The sequence below is a fragment of the Aulonocara sp. 'chitande type north' Nkhata Bay genome, linkage group LG9 (genome assembly GCF_057382095.1).
Source record: "Aulonocara sp. 'chitande type north' Nkhata Bay isolate Kocher_YH1m ecotype deep benthic linkage group LG9, A_spYH_male_GT1.1, whole genome shotgun sequence".
Classification (NCBI taxonomy): Eukaryota; Metazoa; Chordata; class Actinopteri; order Cichliformes; family Cichlidae; genus Aulonocara; species Aulonocara sp. 'chitande type north' Nkhata Bay.
This window is the reverse complement of record NC_141352.1, coordinates 20,234,106-20,261,638: the sequence shown is the minus strand read 5'-3', so window position 1 is coordinate 20,261,638 and position 27,533 is coordinate 20,234,106. Positions and strand designations below refer to the sequence as shown.

At 42.4% G+C, this 27,533-nt stretch overlaps 1 protein-coding gene across 3 annotated transcripts in view; it reads left to right on the top strand.

Moving 5' to 3' along the window:
• dlgap1b (discs, large (Drosophila) homolog-associated protein 1b) overlaps window positions 1-27,533 on the top strand; it is a 98,551-nt gene extending 71,018 nt beyond the window's left edge. For 2 of the 3 annotated variants that reach the window (XM_086306417.1, XM_086306419.1), the window contains 6 exons: window positions 17,096-17,481; window positions 17,570-17,649; window positions 21,661-22,076; window positions 23,207-23,298; window positions 24,045-24,197; window positions 24,751-27,533. In XM_086306417.1, coding sequence (XP_086162543.1) covers window positions 17,096-17,481; window positions 17,570-17,649; window positions 21,661-22,076; window positions 23,207-23,298; window positions 24,045-24,197; window positions 24,751-24,966 — 1,343 coding nt within the window. In that variant the 3' untranslated portion in view covers window positions 24,967-27,533. Of the gene's footprint in view, window positions 1-17,095; window positions 17,482-17,569; window positions 17,650-21,660; window positions 22,077-23,206; window positions 23,299-24,044; window positions 24,198-24,453 lie in introns of all 3 variants that reach the window. The other variant, XM_086306420.1, reaches the window with a different exon arrangement.

Sequence of the window (27,533 nt, the reverse complement as noted above, 5' to 3'; positions counted from 1 at the left end):
CACTGGCTTTTTTCCAGGAGCTCTGTTCTGGGAGAGCTTGTGCGAATAAATATCTCTAGATGTGCTAAATATATATGGCTGGGATACAGACCGCTGAAGTCTGGCCGAATCAAGATCAAGCCAAGCATTGGGCCAGATTTCCCCTCACACCTCCACCAGCCCACGCAAATATCCCAGAGCAAGGCAGAATTTTGTGTGTCATATGTCAGGGTGACTCATATGCTATAAAAGGGAAGAAAAATGCCACTTTAGGCTCTCTCTCTGTGTCCTCCTATGTTTTACTTTTTCTCTCTCTCAAGGTGCGTTTAAGGAGGAGTACAGGTGAAAGGCCTTTGTGGCAGCATTAAGTTTGACAGATCCATCAGTCGCATGAATAATGACCACAGAGTAGGTTTTCTCAGCTTCAGGCTGCGGTAGTCAGTTACTGTAGATTTGGCCATCTGCTTGCCGGTTGTGTCCGTTGATGAGTGATGAGATCAGAGCAAGGTCAGGACTGAAAATGTAGGGCAATCAACTTATTTTTTATTGTGTCGTTGCCATGTATTCTGACTGGTGGCCAATTCTGCAAGTTCATTTTCAATATAAAATGAAAGGGATTAGATACAGACAGATGTTGGGGAGAAAAAAAGATTGTATTTTATATAATCTGCATACAAGAAGATTAAAACTTCAACAATCCCACAACCCCCATAGGAACTGTGTGCAATAACAAAGGCTAACCCTCCAATAAAATTGCTGCCACTTGGGTTTAGGAACAGCTTAGTGCAAAGGGACACTTTCTTATTATTAAACCACAAGGTGGCAGTCATCACACTGAGTTTATGAATCACATCCTCTGTTTGGCTATTTTTGTGCTTTCAAGTTTTCACATTAAAGGAACTCCAGTTGTATATGTAGGGATGTCAGTGGTGTTGCTTTCAAATTTGGTTGTCAAAAGAAGTTCTCAACTTTTGGCACACCATCTCACCTGAGGATAGCTAGAATGGGAAGACTTCTAATTGGCTTCCAGTAGGAGCATGACTATATTGTCTGGCTATTGTACATATTCTAAGTATTTCCACATTTTAAGGGATCTCCTGTGGTTTAGGGATTAAATCTCCAAACATATGACTATTTTAAAAAGAAGAAAAAAGGGAAGTGTAACTGGATAAAAGATAACTGTTTTAAAAAATGCAACAGTTGTTTTCTGAAGGCCTTTCAATGTTTTTATTTGGACATGGGCTGATTTTTCACTCATTTTTGGTTTATTCCTCGTACCTGACCATTTTCAGAGGAATGCTTTATGTGTGTTTGTATGCTATGCCCTTAACACTGAACTATGAACCATTTAAGCATAAAATAGGCAACTAACTCAAGGGCTGAATCAGTGCTGTGTGTGCACATAACAGACAACCCATTTTAAACTGTATATCTAGGACGTTTGTTACTAGTAGCCCGTCACAGTAACACAGTTTGACAGATTTAAAATAGTTTGGGGTTTTGTTTTTTTTTTTTTCTTTTTTAAGGGGTAGGGTGAGCTATTAGTCAGACGCGTGGCATATCTTGGCATGGTATGCAGTGCGTCCTTAGAAATTTTGAGGGAAGTGGAGAAGTGGAGAACAAAAGAAGAATAGGCAGGTCTAAAAACGAATTAGAAACCCAGTGGTGGGGGCAGGATGCATCAAAAATGTGACAGAGGACCTGACAGATGCATCTGGCCCTTCAGTTTATGCAGCTACTGTCTCAAAAGCGTCTGATTGGCAATGGCTTAATTTTTCAGCATGGCAGTGATCCAAACACAGTGCCAAGGCAGTAAAAGCATACCTGAATAGAAAAACAGACAATGGGACGCTATCAGTCACAGGGACATCGACATTACTGAAGTAGTGTGGGGTTTGAATGTCCTTCAAGAAGCCTGGAGAACTATTCCTGAAAACTACTTAAAGAGATGAGAAGAAAGCTTGCCTAAGAGAGTTCAGACTGTGTTGAAGAACAAAAGTGGTCACACCAAACATTGACTTTAAAGCAAATTGGAATTGTACAAACTCTTTTTTGCCTCATGTTGTACTTTCTTTAAGTTAGTAAAACTATATCCAGTTTTCCTAGCAAAATATAAAAAGATGAGTGGCTCGATACTTTATGCACAGTTGTCGTACAGATAAGTTATGCGACATATGTACAAGTTAAAAATGAAGCAACAGTGGTGCCAATTTAGGATTTAAAACGCGATACGTATTTGAATATCTCAGTAAATCCCTGAGCAACAGGGGCATTTATGAAGAGAGAGGGGGGATTTTTATTAGCGTACAGTTTTCACTGTGACCGTACGCGGGACTGTCCCACCCTTGAATGACTTATTAAGTTTGCTTGCACGGGGCGGAGGGGGCGAAATCAAGGCGCGTCTACATCCTGACAGAAGATCCAATATCGTCAGAGTGAAAGAGGAAAACCGGGAGAGAAGATTAATCTCAGCACAGTTCTGCCGATTGACCCTTCACATGCCGTTACTTCAGTGTTTGTACAGCGCGCTGGTGGCCATGTGTGACTACTGGATACACCTTTGTGAGTACAAACTGTTGTTGTGTTTGCCTGTGGTTTGCGAGCGAGGTGAGACCGAAGGCGAGCTGCTGCAAGAAGCGGGGAAGATGAGCGATGGCACCTTCAAAATAAAAGCATGTGCAGCGAAATGTGAACCTGTAACGCGCTGAAATTGTGTTAGACTATTTGAATAATTCGGGTAAAGATATTTAAAGGGTCGAAGTGGTGTCCACAGTAGAAATAATGCACGTAAAACCTACCGGTCACATACAGGAAGTTATACTTTTTCATTTTAAAGTGCGTCAGTGGCGTTTTACTGTGAAGGTCCAGAGCGGAAATTTTATTGTGACACTCTTTACACTGAGATCATCCGTGCCCATCCCGTTCTTTCTGCTTATTCATGCTTCTAATGAAATGACTTAAAAAACAAACAAACAATAAAATATAACGATGACCAAAGTGCTTCATTTAATGTTAATGGAGAATAAAATTAAGTGATGCAATTTTAATAATAATTTTAAGAAAGTACATTCTTACCTTCCGTGGTATTTTTAAACCTTATAAAATCAACTGAAATCTAAAAGTTTTAACAGTTTCTGCTGAGTCATCTGTGTAAAATGCTGTTAAATTAACTTTCAGGCCCTCTGCAGCTACTTTCCCTCCAAACTGAACTCCATTTGAACATCTCCCCTGTGAGATTAGCCACGAGTTACATGCCTTCAGCCTCCGCTCATAAAAGCCCAGAAATGTTGATCGTGTTCCAGCTCCTGGTTTATTTTGGTATATGTCTGATTGGGCTGGGTGGGGGGCTGGGAACAGGTGTGGCCTGAATGGCGCAGAGTAAGCCCTGGCACAGCATCACAACACAGTCATCTGCAAGGTCTAGTTATTTAGGTCAGACCAGGGGCGATTCTAAGTTCACATTTTTAGGGGGGGCTCAACTCCCGATCTTAATGAGATGCATGCAGTGCTTTGTAGTTAATATTAATGGAATATGCTGTTTGCAAATGTAATCAGCCCTTTTCACATTTGCAAACCTCAATTCAATTGGATACACATTAAAATGTATCCCTCAAAGGCAACCTAATTAGTTATGACCTATTGTAGTGTCTTTCAGTAAATCAGAGTGAAAATCAGAAATTTCAATATAATGCACTGGTTTTAGGGTGGAGCCTTTAGCTATAAAACTCAAGGCAAAGTCCCAGTCGATAAAGAAGTTTAATAAGTGTTTGTTGTAGAAACATGCACAACATTATATCTCGATCACATAGAGGCAGTTCACCAAATCATCAAGCACTTAAAGTAGCATTATTCAGTACAGACATAGGAAAATCAACCTGCCACTCCACAGACATGTACACGAAGCAAACTGGTAATAGAGTTGTTTTATATTAAAGTTCATGAATTCATACAAAGCCTCCCTTTATTATGCAGTCTCAGCACAGAGTGTCATGTACCCCTATTTCACAAGTGGAGAATAGATTTGTAGTCCATCACATCAGTGTAGTGGCATTCTTTTAACTTGTTGTCACCTGGATCTGGAGCTGTGCTGTAAACAAACACAGAAGCCTAATTCTACCAGAACAGGAACAAACATTTTTAACACCAGCTCCTGGGCTAGGACACCGCAATGTCACTGCATCATCACAACAGCTTGAACTTTGGCTATATTTCAGTTAAAGCGTGTTTTGAATCTGCATCACTGATTTGTGGCATGAGATTATCTCTGCATCCTTTTTCTGACGCAGCAACAAAAGTTATTATTAGGCTATTAATGACAAACCTGCATCAGAAGCAGCAAAACCTCTGTGTGAGCACACTGTAATATCATGATATCAACAACACTGGACATAAAGTCTGTTTGCACTCAGTTTTTAATAGACATGTTAGGAAAATATAATAAATGAAGATAATCCCAGAAAATAACACTAAAATACGCTGTTATTACTTCTATTAATATAGTTATTTTTAGGGGTGCTCAGGAGTTCATGACAGACTTCTGTGCGTGCAAGTGAGCATCCAGAGGGCATAGGAGAACCATGCTGAGCCCCACAGTGAGGAATATCACTGGTGCTACTTACCAGTCCAAGGCCTCGGAGGATAGATGGAGGGCTGCTAAGTCCCCACTGCTTGACAGATGAGCAGTCTGTGGCCCCATGTTTCTTTCCAACCATCTGTGTTTGAGTGAGTCATGCACAGGGTTGCCAGCTATGCTGCCTGCCTGCTCACCTACCATCTTTCACCGTTCTATTTTCAGATGGGGCACAGTGTCCCTCCTGAGCACAACATGCTCTGGACACATGCACATGTACATTACACACATGGCTCCAGTGATTCAACTAGGCCATGGTCATGTGAGATTATGTTGCTATCATGTAAGTGAAAGAGGGCATCCTGAATATAAGCTAATGAGAATTCTCCTGCTGACATATTATAATCAATAAAGGCCTTCATCACAGGAACACCAGATTATCAGGTCATAAATAACTCAAGAGTTAGTAAAGGCTAATATTTATTTATATATTAAGCTTGGATGTGACAGTTATTCTGCCACTTTAGTTTTAATCAACACCTCTGCTACACTCTTCTTGATTTTATTTCTTATCTCAAATATTGCTTTTTTCTCTCATTCTGTACGGTTTGTGCAAACTTTACCCAAAGGGATCATTTCTATCCATCAGTTTTATTCAGTCAATTGTTCCAAGTCTTCAGCAGTAACTCAAAATTTGCCCAGAAAACTATTTTCTCTTGGGAAATGTTTCACCACTATAAGTTTTTAAATGCCAGTTCTTCAAATGTTTTGCCATTCAAACTGATGCAGTGTGATACAAGTTTATTGTTCCCATAAATTAAGTGAACTTTAAACAGCAGAGTTACAGGATAATGCTTCTCTTCCACATTTTCTTGTTTTTATCAGCTCCTCTACAGCTCACTGTAATACCATGTGTTTTATGCTGGATATCTCTTGGAGAATAGGCACAATACTTTATTGCTTCAAGCTGTATGTTCAAAGCTGCTGCTGCAGATTTGTTGGTTGCACATCCATGATGGGAATCTCCCATTAAAGATTAAGATGAGCTTCGAGGTTTGACTTGTTGTGTGTTTAGAGATGCTCTTCTGCATTCCTTGGTTGTTTGAGTTATTGTTACCTTCCTATCAGCTTGAAGCAGTCTGTCCATTCTCCTCTGACATAAACAAGACCACTCTGTAAATCGTCTGGCACCAGCAACCATGCCACAATCTAAATCCCTTAAATTACCTTTCTGTCCCATTCTGACTCTCAGTTTGAACTTAAGCAGTTTTTGTTGAGCATGTCTACAAGCCTGAGTTGCTGCTATGTGATTCGCTGATTAGAAATTTTTGTTAATGAACAGTTGAACAGGTGTACCTAACAAAGTGGCCAGTGAGTCTCTTGTTCTATTTTATGAGTTTGGGAGAGTTAGGAGTGGTTTAGTGTATTGGATACAAAGCTGCCTCAGGTGTGTGCATCTGTGTGACTAACAGATTCAGTCACGCTTTCTTTTTTTCTCTCTATCTCCTTTTTTACCTTTCAATTCAGTCCTCAGAGAAGCTATTATTAGTCCGCACTGAGTTTGGGTTAGAGACTTAATGAGGGGTTGCATGATGAATGTGTACACTCAAGGAAAATTAAAAAGTAGAAGCTATGACCTCACTAAATATTTACTGAGTCATTCACCTGCAGCATTTGTTTAGTAGAGCAACTGACATGTCTTTGGATGCGATGTGCCAGAATTAACCTTCACTTTTAGGTGTTCTTGCTGAGGTTTTCTTAACTCGCTTTCAACTTTTCCCCTTTCATCAGCCTGCTGATTCCTCAGCACTGTGGTTAAAGTTAATTCCAGATTTCTGGTAATCCACTCGAAGAGCTGAAATGAGACTAAAGAACAAAGATAAAGAGGTCAGGTGAAAATGTTGTTAATTAAAACAGCTAAGCACTAAGCCATGAAGCTCTATTGGAGCTCTGCAGAGCTGCATGTTTTCACCCATGTTTTATCATTTAAAAAAAATCTCCAATTATTTGGAAAAAGTTGAAAATGCTGCACAAGATAATTTTTACTCTGGTATCTGCTATTTACAACTCTTTGCGTTACAGAAGATGTTTATACCTCTCTGATTTATGATGCAGTATTTAATAATGAATGTGTATTAGTTAGTGAAGCAGGCTTTTTGGTGCCTTTTTGAACATCAGCATTCAAAACTATGTTTTTTTCTTATTACTCACATTATTCCAGTTTCAAATAAACAGGAAAAAAACTGCAACTCATCTTCTGTATCTTTGAACTGGAACATTAAACAAGTAAAGTCAAAGTCTTGCACACCATCTACTTTCAAGATTTAGTAAAATTATGTCTCGCAAATGGCAAATTTTTAAAAACTGTGAACTTTCTACCATGACTTAGCTTTTTATAGAAATAAACAAAATATATGAGCACATGGCAAGATATTTTGCATAAAACAGGCTAATACGTTTATGCTAATTATTTTAATGTAATTTCTCTGAAATGTAATTTATATATGAAGCTGATATGTAGATGATATTAAATAAAAATTGATTTTTGTTTATTTTTATCTTACTTGTAAACAGAAAAACAACACAGGGCAGTGTTTCTAATGAAATGATCATTCTTTCAGTCCTAGCTGGTCACCACTAGAGGGAGCTGAATTCCTACTCATAGAATAATTCCTTTTGGTGTTTTACCACAACAGTAGGTTGTGTATGTGAGGCAAGTCATAAGTTCTCCTCTCAGATTACTATCAGATATTATTTTTGGTGGAGTTTCTGCCTCATCAATGCTACCGGTGTGTTTTTCTGTGTGTGTAACATACACAGGGACTGGGAGAGAGGAATTAGTCATCAATAAGAGTTGCTGTACCCCTGAGTGATGACTGACATTCATGCTATCCTTGATGTATATATGCCTCCAAGACACTGACATCAAACAGTGTTTGCTGAGGACGCTGTACAGGAATGCACCTTTGAGCTCCATCAATCCTCCGAACCATTCCTGTTCCTCGGTAACGCACAAACACATATAGTATTCTCTGAATCCTGCTCTGGCTGTTAATTATAGGGATAGATAAAGCCCTGTGTTAGCAACCTAGGCCTCTGTATGTGAACTACACCTGTGTGTCAGTGGATCAAAGGTGCCATCCTCTAAGGTGGAATTATTATTCAAAGAGGGATGTAAATTAAACAGTACTCTGGTGTCATCTGTCTCTGATTCTCTCTTCTGCACTCTCGCTCTCTCTCTCACACACACGCACACACACACACACCTGCATAATGCTGTCATTCTACTTGCTTTGATGGTTCGAGTAGGTGTGTTTGACAGGAAACAAGGGCTGGGTCAAGGCATGTAGTGACACACTAGCACAGGCGCAGCACACATGTGGAATAAAAAGGAGAAAGACGCCATTCTCAGTTGCGGTTGGCAGCTGTAACTCGATGGGGGTTTTTTTGAGCATCGGGGTGTGTGTACGCATGCGACGGTGTCAAAGTGTTTGTGTGTGGCTTCTCCATTTGCAGCTGCAGGATCAAGCCCAAACTGGGAGCTCAATGTGGGTAAACTGTGATTTGGCTATCTCTCTTCCTGGAGAAGATAAATCCTAGCCATGCTGGTGTGTCAGCCGCTCAGTAATTACTTCATCCTGTCACGACTGTCTGAGAATGCAAGCCAGTGGGAACTTGCACTGTCGCTCTTTCACTGACTTGAGTGGAAAACACTGAGCATCTCTTTCACAGTGACAGCTTAAGAGTGTTAGTCACAAGATAAATAAATCCAGAGGAATTAAATTTAGTTCAAAAGTTTTACATCTGTGGATCTGCTTTTCTAGCTTTTCCAGCTCTGTTTTAAATGCATCATCGATGTGCTGGACCGTATACCTTCCTTCCTAATTTTTTATCCATCAGATGTCTAAAAGAAAATTCAATTTGAAGGAAATCCGGCTCTTGTGATCCTGATGTAGCAAAGTAAAGACATGCAATATGAAATCTTTCACTAGATGTCATCATAGTTTCACCTGCTTTGAAGTGTTTTGCCAGTTCAATTTGGCAATCTGGACCAACTTATAAGTGTTGTCCCATATAATGCACAACCTAAGGTCTGATGCAATGTGATCGTAAGTAACCTTTGATTAAAAGTTGGATCTGCAGGCCCTTTGCTATAACATAGCATCAATCAGGTTTAATTATTATGTGTTTCCATGACCTGAATCATCAGTGATTTCCTGCCTCGACATGCTCTGGAGCAGAATAAAAGTGAATAGGATAAATCTGCAGGACTTAAAGCTTTTTAGGTGGCTGCTGGGTGTCTATATTTACTTACGACTTAATTGGTCCCTGCTTGTTACGGCTTGGAATGCTTTGATTATAGCCGTTTAAGGAGGAAGAGTGGTGCTTTTGACACAGGAAACACAAGCAAAGAGAATGTCATTCATTCCTCTCGTCCTGCCATTGGTTTGGAACAAAGTTAAGCGAGCGGGGGAAAATGAGAAAAGGGCGCGGGGAGGAGTTGACAGGGCTACTGCAAACACAAAGAATGGCTGTGGCAATGCACCCCTGCTGTCTCCACTCTGCAGAAAGTGCACATACAACAGTTTCCTGTTAATGTGAGGAATTCACTATTTTACTTTGAGGATTACTTAAAAAGAGTAAACCGCTCATTTGTTGTGTTAGATCAGGTGGATAGGGGCTCCACTGTCAGGTAGGGACTATCCCACTCCCCATTTTTGCTCTTCCTGTCTGTGTTTTGGCATCAGGGGCAAAGGAAAAGCAAAGCCCTGAAAGGATTTCCTTAGTGTTGACTATGGATGATCCTCGTGGCTCCTGAATGCTAAAGCTGGGCAGGGCAGGGCCTGCAAACTTAAACCCCTCAGGGAATGAAAACATAAGAGGGAGTGGGATATATAGTTAAATCTCTTCCAAAGGAGATGGGAGTTTTTTTGAAGAGCAGAAAAACATGTTGTTGTTTTTTTGCCATATTATCTTTACAGAATGTTGAAAGGTTTTACTTTATTTGACAGCAAAATTATGTGGTTGAGAGTTCTTGTTGCTTTCACTGTTCTGGAGAGGGGAGAGAATATGTTGGAGTAAGTCAGAGGAAGAGTGCATGGCTGTAAGTGGGTGGTTTGGGCTGTGCAGTGTGGGAGGCCAGGCCCCAGTGCAAATTAAAGACTTCTCTGTGAAAGTCCCAGACTCAGCTACAGTAATGTGTGCGTGTGTGTGTATGCCTTAGTAACTGAGCCTGTGTGCAAGCGGCCGGCGGGGAAGACACCCAGCCCTCCTTTTTTTTTCTTTTTTTTTTACCAGTCATTAAAAATAAGCCGCAACTCACCGCTGGTGCATACTGAAGGGACAGCAAGCGGGAGAGAAAGAATGCATCTCCTCTTTCTCCTCCCTTTCTTAAAGCTTTGCTGCTTCACTAACCAAGTAAAACAGAGAGGAAAGAGGAGGGGGGAGGCTGTGTCGAAGGGGACTGATTTGACTCAGATTTTTGAGACACATGCTCAGGACCCTCCCCCTTGTATAAAAAAAAAAAAAAAAGTAGCAGGAGTTTTTTTTCCAGGAGGGAAGAGAGAGAAAGAGATGAATGGGAAAAGGAATGCAGGAGACAAACGGGTGCTCTCAGCAGGAGAGTGGGAATGCTGGAGAGACCATTGTTCCTCCCCCATAAGATTCAGCAGGGAGTGCATGTAAACACACAGGAAGAAGGGAGAGAGGGGTGTGAAAAGTCACACCTGAGAGAGACACCCAGAGCTCTGTATCATCTTCGTAGGTTTTCATATTTGTCCTGATTCATGCTCGTTGCATTCACATTCCTTTTGGGCACACACGGATGCCTATAGCGGCAATCTCATCTTTCGTTCTGCCCCCCCGACCCCGTCAACAGGATGTATAGGGTCAGAAGGTCAGGAATGAAAACCACAAAAGACTGCACTAGTGTTGCCTGGTTCTTGTTCCAAATCCCCCCTTTAGCCTCTCTTGTACCTCCTGCCTTCCTTTTTCCTTCGTTTTCCCCTTCCTCTCTCTTAACTTTCCATCTACCCCCACCAGTTTCTCTTCTCATATAGGAGAAACAGAAGGCCAAACTTTTGGTTTTTTTGGGCCCAGATGGCTTTAGTGTGCCTCTGGCAGTGGATTAGGCCGCCAGTGTCTCCTTTCCCCTCCATGTGCAAGTGGTCAGGACAAAGAACGTCAAAGAGGGGGAAAGGGGGAAGGAATGCGAGGAGAAAAACCCCAGTGCTGTGAAACAACACCCGACACTGATGTTTCATGGCATTCCTGGAAGAGTAAACTCAAACGCTTGTAAAAACAGCAAGCCAGCTTTCCTTTTACTTTTTGTGCCCGGTCATTTTATGAATCAAGTTTTGACTTTCTTTTTTTTTTTTTTTTTTTTGGGGGGGGGACTTTTAGTGTAACTCCACAGGAAGCTTGTAGCATGCCTTTTCTTGTTGGAGGAAAGAAGAAGTGAACTTTTGACCACATTCTGCTGCATTTATATGTAAATAACAACTGCAGCAAGCAGTGATCCTTCATGTAATGACATGACATCGGTATTGTGTTTCAGGCCCCGAAGCTGATGCCTCTGTGCACGCAAGCGTGCGTGCGTGCATGTGTGTTTGCGTATCAGCCTCTTGTGTTTTTGTCGCCTTTGTGTTTGCTGTTTATGCCCAGTGAGCATTATTCCCAAGGCTTGTGGTTCTATTTTTCTGTGCTTGGCTGTAATTCCACAGGCTTTCAGTTCTAGAGGACAGTCATGTTTTATCTGAACTGTATTCAGCACTTGGAGACAGTGTGGTGGCAACACTGGTGTGTTGCGTGTATTTTTAGTTTAAAAGCCACTGGCCTAAGTGGCTTGTGTTATCCACTTAGCAAGACAAAAAGACCACATCAAGGCTTCTCTCTTCTTCTTTAAAAAGAATTGAACAAGTGTCATATTCTGAGACACTGCTCAATCGCAAATATAACTTCACGTAATGACTTATCTGATTTCCCCCTCAGCTACATGATTCTGTTTTTCGGTATGCTAGACTTGTTACAGTTGCCCATGCTGTCATTGCCAGCACATCTGATGTGTCACCGCGCACACTGAGCTAGTCTGCTCTTAAAGTATCAGTCACTCTGTGAGCAATGCTGTGGGAAATGAGTGCAGTGAAAGCATGCGTGAGATGTGTGGGTGTGCTAGTTTTAGTGTTTGAGCTAATACTCAGGTTTATGGCCCACAAAGCTGCTGGAATGTACAGTAAGTGAAGTAAACGGCATGGCACACTTTGTCCCATCTCACTTCCCTTTCTGTTATTTTATCTTTATCTCTCTCTCACGCTTTTCTAATTCTCCCCCTTATGTTGAGTGACTATATGCTTGCTTTCAGCCCCTGCAGGCAGGTCTTTTGGACAGAAAGAAAAGGCTGATGTATTTCTTCGTGTGTCTGTTGGCTCGTCAGGCCGAGGAGAAGGGGAGAACAAAAAATATGGCCTGGAGCCATCACAGGGCAGGTCTAACAAGAAAGCCCCTTGATTTAAAACAACAAAAATGTGGGCTTGTCTGAAGAAGACAAGCCCACATGCTTCACGACTGTACAGGGAGGAACTTTGAGAGCATATATTTATGTGAAATCCTGGTTGATTATACCTGTCAGTGCAACAAGTGTCATCTAGCATGCATTTACAGTGTTGATGTTGGCAATTACACTATTGTTAGAGTAATTGTTAGTCATTTGATGATTTTTATATACATGTATAAAACAATCAGCTGCGTAGTTCAAGAGTGATGTGATCCTAAAACATTAGATCTACACCTAAAATGAAAAGCTTAATGTGAACTTTCAGTTTTTTATTGTTTTTCCCCTTTAGTTTTTAACGTCTCAGTCCACATTGTATCTGTCCACACCTGTCACTGATTGACAGGGCGAGGAGAGCATCAAGCCATAAAAGAGGAATCCAGGTAACCAGGCTTTCTATTTGAACTTGGAACACAGGAAAGTAGGTTAAGTGAAATAAATCTATTGCCTAACAGGGAGCAGCTGCCTGCCAGATTTAGCGGTGGCTGACAGTTGTAAACAAACTCTTATCTAGTGATTCAGGAGACACAAGCCTGCCAGGGCAGTTACCCACTGTTGTCACGGGTTGCTGTCAGTAGGGGCACGCTGAGAACACAACTTTGTTGATAGCACTGCTGGTGTGAGGACACTAGAGGCATATTTGACACATGTTTCATACTGATATGCATCCTTATGATAACGTAAAAAAATACATTTAAATCAGCAGTTTCAGGATGTTTACAACTTTGGCACCATTTGCACTAAAGACTACCACCCCCAAAAGCACTCACACATGCTAAATATACTCCTTTAAAGGGCAGTGCAGACCGCCACCTTCCCCTCCTTCTCACATATATGCATAGGCACACACAGTGAGCTATTGTTACTGAGTGCTCAGGCATCTGGAGAGCAGAAACCCTTTCTGCTGCCCTTTGACCTCTGGTGGCTGGGAGCTGCAGACTGACTTCGAAGTCTCATAGAAACTTTTAGGTGACTCACAGGCCTGTCAGAAACGTTCATGTTTCATTGTATATCATGTGCCGTGTTTGTTGTGTCTGTAATACTAACTTAACAGTGATAAGTAACAAACAGCTAATCTGCTATCTTAAGTTTTGTTTTTAGCATGTAGAAAATGTTAAAGGACAAGGCTTCTCGTAATCTCTTTCAGTTTCTTTCAGTTTAAAGTAGCCATCTAGAGGCAGTGTTGAGTCAGGATTGGTATTAGTGCTGCACTGTTGTTCAGAACAGCAGTGAAATGTCATACGGTCTGAACCTTTCAAGTGCTTGTCATCCAATAACACTGTCCCTGAAACACAATGACAAGCCTTTTTGAAAACAGTCCAAGAAAAACTGGTTGGTAGACTTTAGCATTCAGCTGTACAAAGGCAGCGCTTCAAGGCAAAAAACCCCCCAAAAAAAACAAAACGCTCTGGGATATTTATTTACAGCGCAGGAGCGCTCAGCTGCCGTGCCTCTGCTGATATTCTGCTTTTTGTTTCACTTTTTCACTTCAGCTTTTAAGTTTTCCTGTTGACTGGTGTAACCTGTCAGAGTAAACAAATGACCAGTGGAAGCTCTTTCTCTGCTTGCTGGTGGTAAAATACCAGGCCTCCCAGCAAACTTTATGTTGCTATGTGATGCCATGGTGACGCTATCACAAAGGACTCCAGCTGGGCCTCTGTGTGAGTGAGTGTGCTTGATGGGGAGTGAGACGGACAAATGGACAAAGTGAGCAGAAGGAGTCGGGCAGTAACTCTGTGATTTACCCCAGTCCCTCCTCCTCCGTCTTGTTCGACTCTTCTTCTGTGTTCGCTCTTCTCTCCCCTCTGGCAGACCCTGATCCCAAACATAGTGCAGCTGGACGCAGCTGTCAATATTCCCCCATACCGACCGCCCCTCATCCCAGTCTTTGTATTTCTTTGGATGGTGGTGGATTTGCCCTTGGCCCCCGCACGGGGGAGCTCATTCCTGTTAGCTAGCCTCTTAAACCAAACCGTCTGCTCTTTGAAGTGGCCTATCCCACAGATATACAGATTGGAGATTACAAGGCAGCTGCCTGCCTTCAATCTGTCTAGTAACATGAACACGGTGATTAAATAAAGGAAACAGCATACACCTATGCAGGCACACAAATGGGGCGCAGTCAAAAAAAAGAAAAGGGAAAAAAAGAGGTGGCTAGCGAGTCTGTTTTTGTTCCTAAGGCCGGAGAAATGAATGGAGACTTGCTTTGTCTCAGGGGAGGGAAGAGGGCTTTCTTTGATATTATCAAGCCCACGGGTGGGGAGAGTGCCCTGCCAAGAAGAACTGCTATTCACACCAACTTGTCTGCATGGGACTTTTGAAGCGTTTGTCAAAAGAGGATTTGGCAGAGAGCCACTAAAGTTTTGTCATTCACAAACTCCTCTCCTCTTGGAGATGACAATGCTTGCAGCAGGCTGCACCTACCTCTCAGTGGGAAGAGAGATAAAATTCCACATTCTTCTTTCCATTAAGCGAGGAAGTTAGTCCTGTTTTGTTTTTGTTTTTTTGCACACAAGAGAATATGAACTTTCTTTACTCTTTGATCAAGGCTGCACTGACCTGATATTATAAAGTGACAGACAAACCTCTCTGTGTGCTCGTCACTGTTTATCTGTGGTTAGTAAAGAGAGGTTTTCACATTCCTTTCTAAGGGTTTGATGGAGTCATGCATCACATTCCTGCTTTACTCTGTCCTTGAATGCTTGCGAGTGTGGGAGGTCCAGGGCAGTATAGCTGTCTAATGCTTTCATGGCTGTAAGGCGGTCAAGCTATTTTCTTATCAGCTATGTGGAAACTGGAAACTTGGTCTCAGTCTAATCCGGGAAGTTGTTTTGGTCAGATGTTTTCCACTAATTTTTCTGTACATACAGGCTAAAGTTAAAGGATTCACTTGTTTAATTTCATTATAGTTGAAAGATTTTTCAACATAAAACTAAAATCCTTTATTTTGTTAAATGCTTGACTTCACATCCTTTCACGAGTTTGCATACGAGTCACTGGTACAGGCTGGTACGCTGCTGACAACAGTTCCTGATGGATAGAGAGCATATTATTGGCAGGAAGTGTGCGGTCTGCCTTGATGTGGAGAAGCTGAAATGTTAAGCAGGGTTGTGTCAATATTATTTGTGTGCCTCTCCAGGCCTGTGTGCGCGTACTTGTGCGTGGGCATGTTCAGACTCCCGAGTGTTTACTTAACCTGTCTTGGCATTTGAAACCCCTGTCATTCTCCACTGTGTCTGGCTCTCACAGTGACAGCTAGGGTGGGATACAGCGCGTCGTCTCCAGTTTCATGCAGTCTTTTTCTTCTTTTTTTTTCCTTTGAGCAGATAAAAACCCTTTTTAACCCTTCCGTAGGCTTGAGAGGAGTTCACACACATATACAGTCATCCAACATGTGCACATACACACACGTGTGACTTTTAGATGACTTCAGGGAATAGAAACTGAAAGATGATGCATGCTCTCTTTTGAAACCCCATGGTTGATAGGGGCAGGACCTCGCCCTCTTTCTGTGTGTGAGTGCATGCGTGTGTGTGATGTACATCTTTTTGTTCTTATGGGTTTGTACTGTGTGACCTTTCTGAAGATTAGACCTGGATGTCGATCATTTTCCCTAGAAAACTGTTAGAACGAGACGACAGTGCAAATATGGCACACTTAGATAAGTTTGTTGGTTTTGGCAGTAATTCCCACACATACACTATCTGTAAAGAATTACATATGGTATTTAGCTTCAGAAGGAAATACAGTAAATCATCCTTTTTTCCCTTTATTGTGGTTTGTTTTGCCATCATCAAAGACACTCACAAGCTGTGATCTCCACTCAGTGCAGCACTCATCTTATCTGAATACTTTCCAGCTTGTCAAGAGGCTCAAATCTTCAATAGGAGGAGGAGGAGGAGGACGGGTACAAACGAATGACTCTGACAAACCAAAAGGATGAAGTCAGCCCCACTGCTCACCTCCAGTATGTTAAGGCCTCTCTGTAGCTGTCAGCGAGATGGCAAGACACAAAGCAAACAAGAGCTCTCCCTGTAATAGTTATATACAGCGCCGCGTGTGCTGGGTGTGGTTGGTAACAGTTGTGTGCCGCGCACAGACTCCCGATCTCACCATGGTAGGATGTTTGTCTTTTGTAGGGATTAAAAAGGGATCCAGGAAACCTGCCGTCCTAGTTTTGCCACAGAACGCAGAAAGGGCGACCTACTTTTGATGGTAGCACTAAGCCAGGAAGGAGACTCCAAATCATAATATAGTTAGGAGGTGGCTGTTTTTGTCTTTCCTCACACAGGCTATGCTTCTTGTCTTTTGGCATGTTTCTAAGGCTTCTGACTCAGTGTGTGTGTGTCAGAGAGGCTCCATTGTCTGCACACAACCTGTAGCTGTAACATGAGAGGGTGAGAATGCAAGAGGAAGACAGTTACTGGGAAAAGCAATGATGATTTTTTTTCCCATACATACTTGCATTTAACACAAAGCCTCGGGGGTGCATGCAGCTCTGTAGCTGGCTTCAGCAGTGTCATTTACCTTCTGTCACATAAGGACGCATAAGCAGGGAGAGCTATATTTGGCACAATCACATTGCTCTGGATGTGTACAGTCAGTGCGTATAGAGCTTAACCATCTAGATCAGTGGGTCAAGTGGCTGACATACTAATCCTAACACCTAGATGCAGCTCTGATTTGTCAAAGTTGGCTCTAATCTACTGCACATTTTGACTGCAGCACAGACATCTAAGACCTCTGGGTGAACTGCCATCTATCTACATATATGTAAAAAATTAATTTCAATGGTGGTTACTGTATGTTTGATGTCCTTCATCTACTTTACGTTTACTTCTTTAAATGTCTATTAAATTATTATTGTACTTGCATTTAAGTGGACCCTGCTTCACAAATATCCACTTCTCTCAAACCTCGCACCTCTAGGTTCTAACACAGACTCAAGCACCAAGATATTTCTGACATCTGTCTTTTTGTGTGTGTCTTCTTTGCAGTGTCATCATGCATCACCACCTACAAAAAGACCCCTCCTCCGGTCCCACCACGAACTACCCCATCCAAACCTTTTATATCGATCACAGCCCAAAGCAGCACCGAGTCCGCCCAGGATGCGTACATGGACGGGGGTCCCGGCACACGAACGGGTATCAGTTCCCAGCCGGGCCTGTCCAACTCTACAGAGAGCATCGATAGCATGAAGGCCCTGACGGCAGCCATAGAGGCAGCTAACGCTCAGGTGCACGGCCCTGCGAGCCAGCACGTCACCAACAGCACCATCACCATCACTGCCACCGCCACCACTTCCGCAGTTGCACACGTCTCCGCGGACACCAAGGCGCAGAGAGAAGCTCTCCGCAAGTGCCTGTCCATAGGGATCCAGGTTTGCAATGAGACTGGGGTTCAGTCAGAGTTCTAATCCAGTTTTTCTGCCATGCAGACAATTTGAGAATTTCTCCCCCTTCTCTTAGGTGGACCCAGAAGAAGGAGGGCCCACAGAGGAGCAGTCTAAATTCCAGTCGATAGGAATTCAGGTGGAGGACGAGCGATGGTGAGTAGAAACAAAAAAGGGAGTAGATGTTCTTAAAGGGAAACTGGATAAGTAAGAAGAGAGATGAAACAGGGATATCAGAAAGAGGGCTTTTTGAAACCAGGGTAGGTTGATAATGTGCGTTACAAGCTTTTGCCCCCCACCCCTCCGCACTGGCTTCCCTACAGCAGCTGTCCACAGTTGAGGGGTGGCTGGCGTCAGAGCCCCCTCAACTAAGGGCCCCAAATGACAGCTGGGCCAGAGGATGTGGTATAGGGAGATTGGAAAGCTGAGGGGGTGAGTTGACAGCCATCTGTTGCTCCAGTCATTGTGATTCAGGCTGTTTGGGGCTGCGTGTTTGTGTATGTGTGGGAGGGAGTGAGGGAGGGAGAAGAGGAGGGAGTTTTATTGAGTTTGTTTAGGTCCGAGAGACCGCTGCGCTGTCAGTTAGCCGTTTATTCTGTTGCATGTTCCCAGTTTGAGTAGAAGAGCCTAGTGTGCTCGCTGTTTCATTAGCTCACACTGCACCACACTCCTTTAAGTTCTCTGGTGGGACACAGCCATTTGTAGCTTATCTGTCTGCTTTCATCCCCCCCCCCCCACACACACACACTTTTATTTTTTTAAGTCACCTTCTGTTTAGTTAGGAAAGCTAGTCAGTTTAGCCAGTTCCTGGTTTTTGCAACTCATTGAAGGGATGCTTCTAAAATTCAAAGCGACATAAGCTTTTATCAAAGGTCACAGAGAGGGCCACGTCCAGCACTTCAAAATGTGCTGGATGTGGAATGTTAGGGGATTTCTGAAAGGAGGAGGTCTCAGCTGATCAACCATGCTCTGAGTTCCCGGATACGCCAAGCCAAATATTAACTCATCCAGATAGGCTGTAGTCTACCTAAGTTTGGACTTGTTGTTATGCTGGACTGCAGCTAATGCATTTTTCTGGTTAATGTTTGGTGTTGGTTGGCATGTATTTTTGTTGATACATGCATGACTGTTTACCTGTTGGCATTCATCTGTAATGGTGTGTGTGTGGGTGTGTATGAGTGCACACCTGGGAGGTCTGGGCATGCTGCCCCCTACATTAGATTCCCAGACAATGAGAGTGCCAGACTCCTACGGCCTTCTTCAGTGTGTCTGTAGGTGTGTGTGTGGGTGTGAGTGTCTGTGTGTTTTTATGCAGCAGTCATAAGTCATAACCTCAGCTTGCTGTTTGAACTAGGATTAACTGACGGGCAGTGGAAAGAGATGTAAAAGTGTTGGAAAGAACAAATAACATGCTTGTCTTTAGACAAACATCTTCCTTCTCTCTTTTACCTATTTTTTTTAATATGATAATATTTGTATATGAAGCATTTACTTAAATGCAAACTGAACAGGATGACTTATTTGATGTAGGTTGGTCTTTTACGACCCCACAAATTAAATTTAGGGTATGTTGGACACTGTACAGATTCTTTCCTAATCTCACCATGAAGGCTAGTGCCAGCCCTGATTTTTCCCGTCACTACCTGTCACCAGCAAGAGGAGGAATTAACACTGCTATGGTTTTATGAAGGACTCTCTCTGTATTTGTGTGCTTGTGTGCATTCTTCGCTTTCTTCACCAAACATTCATCTGATGTACTTCCTACTCGGCAGATGTTTTGCTCTGAACCTCGTGTTCCAGAAGTCCAGCGTCTAATATGAAGTTGTTTAGACAAGTGTTCCTCATGTTTTGGCTAAAAATTCTTTCTGACACACTTTCACCATGGTATGTTTTCAGCAGCTTCCTGCCTTTGTCATCAGAGGCTTTAACAGTGTAAAGATGTAACCACGGTGATGTCACTTACTGGGTTGTGGACCGCATTTTAAAGCCCCAAAGTTGACGTTTTAGCAGCCACCGTGTTTTTTATGGCCAGAAGTGACCATATTTGGATGAGGGGGTGGAGCAGTAAGTTATCAGCCAGGGGTAGCAAGGGAAGTTAGCAAGCTGTAAATCACATCAAACCAAACTATTTCTCAGATGATTACATTTTAAAAGTCTCCAAATGGCAAAAGTACTGCAAACAATGTACAGAGGTTCAGTTCAGTGACTCAGGTAAGCTGAGGTGAGGCCTAGCAGACACCTCATGTTATGTTAGTATGAAGAAGAAAATTAGCCACAGAGACAAAACTATTTTCAATGTTTATTAATTAAAAACTGCCATTTTTGATACTTTCTGACACACTTCATTTCTCAGCCATGGGATTTACCATTTGGCTGATAGCCCATCAAACTGCAATGCCTTTGTTACACACAGGCACTGCACTAGTCCTGAAAACTTAATATAAGGGATAATTAGCAATGTTAGCCTTTTTGTTTTTGCCCTAGCTGACTGAAGGCTTTCGTTAGACATTAAATCCAAATAAGGCATGTTTCTTTTTTTAGGGCCATTTCCTCTTGCTTTTAAGTGTAAACCAAGTATCTGCAGATGACAGGAAAATGAAGAAAACGTAGGACCTTCTGGTTCAGAGCAGCAGCAACATATGGAATGCAAAACTCAACCTCTGTGGTGATTTATCACTTTCTATTACTTGAATGTAGGAAGAGGAAAGATTTTCTGTGATTTTTATTAGCTCTTGCATACCTTACTTGTGTTTTATAGCTTTTTTCCTCTTTCACATTAACTTTTATCCTTTAAAACGCCCTAGTTCTTTTTGTTCTTCTGCCTCTTGTCTGTTGATCTAACCGTCTGTCTGTCTGGGCAGTGTTTGGCTTTGCCTGTTTCTGCCCCTGCAGGAAGTTGTTAGCAGCCTGATAGAAAGCAGGCTGTGGTCATTAGCTCTGAACACCTGCTTGGAGGAGTTATTCTTTAACTGCTCTTCACACTCACACAAACATACACGCACACGAAGGGCTGCTGGCATGTACACGTAAAGCGCATACACGCTGTTTGATCTACCCGACGCCACTCCCATCTTGCTTTCTTTTTTTTTGTGTTCACAGAAGAGGGGAGATGAATGAGAAAAAGGGGGAAGTAAAGATGAATGGGTAGAGTTCAGGAGGAGTGTGTGTCCGGAGATGGGCTGAGCGAGAGGTGATCATTTGTGTGTGTCATGCTGCAGGCAGGTCAGGTTGAGGTTTCATGTGTGAGAGGACTGTGGGCAGTTTTTGGTTTAGAGTAAAGCTAACAGGCCTGGTGGAGAGGGTCTATTGACAGGACAATTGTAATCCCATATATGTCTCACAGTAGTATAATGGATTTTTGAATGGGGGCATTTGTGTTAAACTGAAATGAGCACTAATACCCAGTTATTTTCTTTAATCCTTAGAGCCCATGTCCATGAGGGCTTTTATGCCTTTTCATCAAAGTGTATCACTTATTTTTAAAGTGTCTCAATGACCACCACTCTGCTACATTTTTGTATATGTTATTAAATTATGTGCTTTAAGTCGTGAGCTGTAATCAATTATTAGACTAATGGCTTGTCCAATCACTGTGAAGTTAGCATGCCAGTTCCCTCCCCCTCCTCTCCTCTCCCAGCACCCGCATCCCTCTAACATCCCATTTATCTCTTGGGTGGTGAGCTGCTCTATAGAACATCGCCAGCTCTGTGTGTGTGTGTATGTGTGTGCATGTCTCTGCTGTTGCACATAGTGTGGAGAGACTTGGCAGAGGCTGCCCGACAGCGGCACAAAGCCTCTGAGTCAAATGCGACATGGCACGCCCAGCTGTAGAGAAGGGTTCCAGGTGTGAGTGTGTGTGCATGTGTGTTTTTGTGCTACCACTATTTGTGTATGCGCAGCGGTCCCACAGCAGGGCTTGCGGTGTGACAGAGGCCTGTACACACTGTTGCTATTGAATGAGCCAGGTGACAAAACATACACGCACACGCACACTCACACACAAAAGATGTTCCACAATACAAAAGCTATTCATCGCTGAGATCATTGTGATGATAATTGCTGCTAAAAGGAAGGCTATAAAAATAAACTAATCAGATGTTTAACAGGTGAAGAATCAATAATACCTTTGTGCGTCCCACGTAAACTTATTCTTACATCTTCTCCTAGTCACCGCAGAATGACCCGCTCCAACAGTGTAACCACAGCTGTGCAGGCTGACCTCGACGACCCATCAGACGCTCCGGACCTGCCGCCGCGTCTCTGCGCCACCATGCCGCGCCAGCACTCACGTGATGCTGCCACTTCCACCGTCAGCATCCAGGGCTCTGGGAACCACTACCACGCTTGTGCCGGAGATGACTACGGGGAGGTGGGCTTTGACCCATCCATCCTGCCTCCTCCTGACCCCTGGATGGACAACGTACCTGAACCAGAGGGTGAGGCTCTGGAGGCGGTTGGGCGATCGGTGTGCCCGCGTGACGGCCGCTGGTTCCTCAAGTTACTGCAGGCTGAGACAGAGCGTATGGAGGGCTGGTGTAAACAGATGGAGCAGGACGAGATGGAGAATGAGCTGCCTGAAGAGAGTGAGTTGATTCATTATGTTTAGATGTCATGATAAATTTTACTCTGTTATGCAGTGATATTAGGTCTATTTTTCCTCCTTTCCTCCTCTCCTCTTTTGATTTGGAGGGTGCTGGTATTCGTGGTACTGGACCACAATAGCTGCTTGTTCCTGTCTCAGGCCCTCTGGCCTCCACAGACATACCGTGCATACTTATCAATAGGCCACTGCTGGGCCCAGCCACGCTTGTGTCCTCTGGATACACTGCATAACGATCTCTCACACAGGGTTTGCCGAGTGCCCCTTCAAGGCAATTATTTCATCTTGATGTAACACACAGAACAGCACTCGCTTGTATGCACACATCGAAATATGTTTTACACACGTACACTCAAACAGACATACCAGACTGAGTAAACAAGCCACAGACTGTAAGCACTGTATTCGTACCTGCGCAGCTGATTTCATGTTTTACTGAAAATGCCATTGCGTTTGCAGCTAGTGTTTTGGTTCCAGGCAAGAGATTTTCTCACAGAACATGGATAACAGGGAGGCTGTCTCAAGGTCATATTTTCCCTGATCCCAGACTACAATGCACACGTGCACACACAGACACACTCGCACGCATCCTGAAGGGGTTGAAGTCTTTGTCTGCAGAACAGGTTCATTACTCACCCTCTCAGTTTCTAATAGCACTAGCCTTATGTACTAGCAGTTGCCTAGCAGTTGAGTCCATATCACTGATCAGTGACATTTAAATTAGTTGTGTAGCCTTTTTTATCTTATGCATGAGGCTGCTGGAAAGTGATTGTAAGAAAAATAAAAGGTTGCTGTTGAGACCAGGTGCTTGATTTGACCATGCTTAAAACATGCAGTGTTTTGCATTGTGTGTTTAATGATTTTGTATTTTTGGAAAAAGAATTGTGAAATATAAATGGATTTCTGTCATTCTCATCTGATGTTCACAGATGTTTTGTATTTTGAAATGCTCGTATGAAGCAGGTTTCTAATCCATCCTTTTTTGTTGCATTACTAATGCAGCCCCTCTGTTAGTGGTGCAACATGCCTGCAGTATGCAGTCCTGTGAGTAATTGCATTGTGTGGGTGTGTGGGTGTGTGTGTGCATGCATGTGCGTCTGTGTCTTTCTGCAGTCCTGGGTAAGATCCGCAGTGCAGTGGGGAGTGCCCAGCTGCTGATGTCCCAGAAGTTCCAGCAGTTCCGGGAGCTGTGTGAGGAGAATCTGGTATGTGTCACCTCATCCTCTGCATGCTCCCCTCAGCCCTCCCCCACACTGACATCATCCTGCACAAATCACTCTGACAGGCCAGGCCAGAACTCATTTACTATGCATCTACTATAGACATCACATCTTTGCAGTCACTCGCAGATGAAAGGAAAGAGCGTGGCTGCGTGGATATCTGAATGCTGATCCCAGGATTTACATATCTTCATTAAAACCCAGAGATTTATGTTTTTTATGCCTTTTGTTAAAAATGTAAAATTCTATGTTGCATTATTTATAGATTATTTAACAAACATTTAAGCTATTTAAAAACAGCAAGATTTATTTAACTAAAAAAATCATTTTTGTCTTTTACTAACTGAGAAAAAAATCCAAAAATATACAACTGGAATACTGCTGTGTTTGTGTTTATGTAGCAATGGATTGCTTAACCTTCTTAAGTGAAGGATGACAAGACAGATTAAGAAACTGTTTTTTAATCACAGCAGGTCTATGATTCAGACCAACTCCAGTACTCCCACTTATCACAATATGATGCAACTGTCTCACCTGATTTATAGAAAATCTGTTCCACTGCAGTTCTAAAAAATGTTTGGCTAAACAGTTAAAGCCAATTTTGTGATTCCTCTAACTCCTATTAAATATTATAGAGAAATAGTATTTTTTCGAAAAAGTGTGTGATAATCTTATAAACCGTATTAATTTTTTTATGTGTGGTTTCCATGCATGTGATGTTTGTGTATCAGAATCCAAATGCGCACCCGCGGCCCGTCTCTCAGGACTTGGCTGGATTCTGGGACATGCTCCAGCTGTCCATTGAGAACATTAGCCTGAAGTTTGATGAACTCCACCAGCTGAAAGCCAACAACTGGAAACCTCTGACTCCTCCAGAAATTCAGGTGCTGACACATACGGCAAATACGAGCTTCAGCCAACTCCATTTTAAATAATCAAATGACCTAACTGCAGTGTTGTTTTGGAATGCTCCACTAACCCGCATGCTATCTTCTGTCATTACTGTATACTTTGAATTGTAAGTCCTAATGATTTACAGTTAAGCTTTGTTGTAGCATGCTTACATGTGTTGCTTACTGTCATGTCGGCTGCCTGACGCCATCACTTGTATTTGTGTGTTTTGTTCTGTCTTGTCGACAGTGAGCTGCTTTTGAGAAGCCACTCTACCTGCCATGCACCGTTGGGGCCTGCCCATCTCCAATGGTCTTTTACCTCACGCAATGGCCACCATCGTGCTGTCTTTCCCCACACAAATGGCTGCCACTGTGAACCATAACCTCATTAAAAATTGCATGCTTATGCCGGCAACAGCCACACCGCTCTTGCTAACCCTCATGCAAACCGGCTGCAGTCGTGTCGCTCGTCCATGTGTTTACCTGCAGCTTGCCATAAGGACTCTCTGGTCTGTCTTTAAGACTATTTGTCATTCCTGTCCAGGAGAGAAGGATGCCTCCTCCTGTGCCAAAGAAGCCCCAGAAGGGCCACCCTCCCCTGGCTAGGGACCGCTCCCTGGAGAGCTCTGAGCGCCAGCGTCTGGAGGCTCGCAAACGCCTGCTAGCTGCCAAACGCGCCGCGTCAGTTCGGCAGAGCTCTGCTACCGAGAGCGCAGACAGTATCGAAATCTATATTCCTGAGGCTCAGACCAGACTATGAGACACACAAACTCATATAACAACACACAGGTCCAGTACACTGTCCCATAAACACAATAGCACTGAATGGTAATGCTACGGTGCTAACATACTGTAACATAATCACATTTTTTGCAGACTTCCCAGATCACTGTGAAGTCAGTTGCTATGGAAGCTGGTTGAAGAAGTAATGTACACTTACAGTATTTATTTATTACTTAATTAATTTATCTTTCTGTCTCTTCTTCCCTTCATTTCCTTCTCCCAGCTTTGATGTAGCACTCCCTCTGTTCCTTGTACCTCCACCTGCTCGTTGCTCCCAAAGAATTATCTCACTAATCCCCACGTTTTAAGTGACCTGATATTACAAAGATAAGCCTGGTGTAGCACAGCAGTGTTGCTTCACACGGATATGTTTCAGGAGCCCAGGACGCAATAACATGGTGGAGGGATTCTGCGCGTGTGTAGGTGCTTACGTGCAAACACACAGGCAGTTGTAAGTGATGTATTTAATCTATCAGATCAACTGAAGAGACCAGACCAGAATCATTCTTGATATTTATTATGTTATATTTTCTATTTAAAAAAAATCTAGTTTTTAAAAAGAAATCAATATCTGACTCTAAGAGTACTACAGCCACAAAAGTCTGTGTTTTGTTTATTGAGGTCACATTTTAAAACGTAATATTAAAAAGCCTGCTTATAGAGGCAGCTGGTAACACAGTTCACCTTCTGCCTGAAAGTGGGTCCTTCCAGTTGCGGGAGGAAAGGTCAAGAGGTTAGATTTTGCTCCTTCAGGTTCAGCAAAGTGGCTCCTCAGACAGTAGGAGTTAGGTTTTCGGCCTCTGCAAAGAGTGCAGTACCCTGAAAGGTTCCCAGAAAATGCCACAAACCGAATATGTGTTGTATGTGTGACAGGATGAGCGTGTGCGTGTTTTGGTTAACTTGTTTGTTTCAAAAGTGCTTCCTATTTTTCTAGGTCTAAAGGGTCCTAGCTGTAATCGAAGATTAAGGTAGCAGCATCAGCAGACTGTAAAACAAATCACCCGTCTTGTCTGAATTGAGACGGAGCAGAACAAGTTTGTATAAAGGATATATAATGACATGAAGTGCATGCTTACACAAGGTAACTGATATTTTTGTCTTTTTTAACAGATTTATTCCTTACTCACACCACGTTTAAACTCTTCAGTGTAACAGACTAAGCTAAAGGACTCATATGTGGTACAATACTGGTAGTTGTACGATATTTTATTATGTCATTTTTAGACAAGAAGAGTTTATGGACAGTATTGAGACTACGGGACTGAGAAAGGACTATTTCTCCTCACTGTGTGTGCACTCCCTCTGCCTCTAAATGAAGCAATTATTTGAAGGTCATAAAGAAAAAAATAATCCAGTTTCTAATATTTTGTATTAGTGTTTAATTTATTGATTAGGAGAACAATGACTGTTTATTGCCATTGTTATTATATTATTATTATTATGCACTGAAAACAAGGCCCTTATACTGTGTTTGTGTTTTATTTATGTTCTCCAGCATGACAGGCGCCTTTTTTGTCTTTTCCGTTTCAGTGATCAGCCTTAATTTCTATCGCGCTAGTCGAGCACAACTGCAGTCTCAGGGGAAGATGTGTGTGTGTGTGTGTGTTTGCGTGTTGGCGAGGTTCAGAGAGAGAGTGTGACTGACTTCATCTGACTGTATATGACCCATATTGTTGTCTCTTGTTGTACATAATTCCTGCCAGCAGGATAGGCCATGATCTTAATAAAGCAACCAGTGTCCATACCATATTCTCAATTATGTTTCTACTGAGCGTCTCAACCCGGCTTACTGCAGTAAAACAAGGTACTTCTGTCAGCTGCTTGAATGTGGAGACAATCCCGAGTCAGTTTATGGTCACTTAATTCTTCACGGACTAGCAGAACTTTGGTGTGTAGTCCAATTTTCTGTATTGATCTGATAAAGTTGTGTGCCATTGGATAACTATAGGAAACACGGTATATTCCTTTTATTTGTCCCACAATGTTGAACTACTACCTGAGCTTTTCATCGAGAGATGTGCGAAGATGATGTAACCATACAGTATGATTTGTAACTCCTTTAGTTGGTCAATAAATATTTTTAGAGAGGGTGCTTATAAGTATAGTTCAAACTTCATGCCATTTAATATAGACAAAGCTCATTTTAGTACTTTTTCTTTGGAACTTGTTTTAAGTCAAACTGTCTGTCGAATAAACAATTCATTTAATTATGTTTATTATATTAACATATCAATATAACCCTCCTGGTATAGCAGGGAGTTAGAAACCAGAATGTTGGATTGTGCTTTAATTGCTAAACTCACTCCAGCAGTCCTGGCAAATCTGAAACTTGTGATGTAGTTATATTAAGAGAAAAACCTTCAAATAAACATTTGTACATACATGAATGTTTCCCTATGTAAATGTAAACTAAAAGAACAAAACAACATATTACAAGCAGATATACATTTTGTAATTAATGTTATTACACTCTTGATGTTATGGCACGTGTATGAGCTCTTATCAGCATTAAAAAACCTCATTGCCATAATTTTGTTGTGTTCA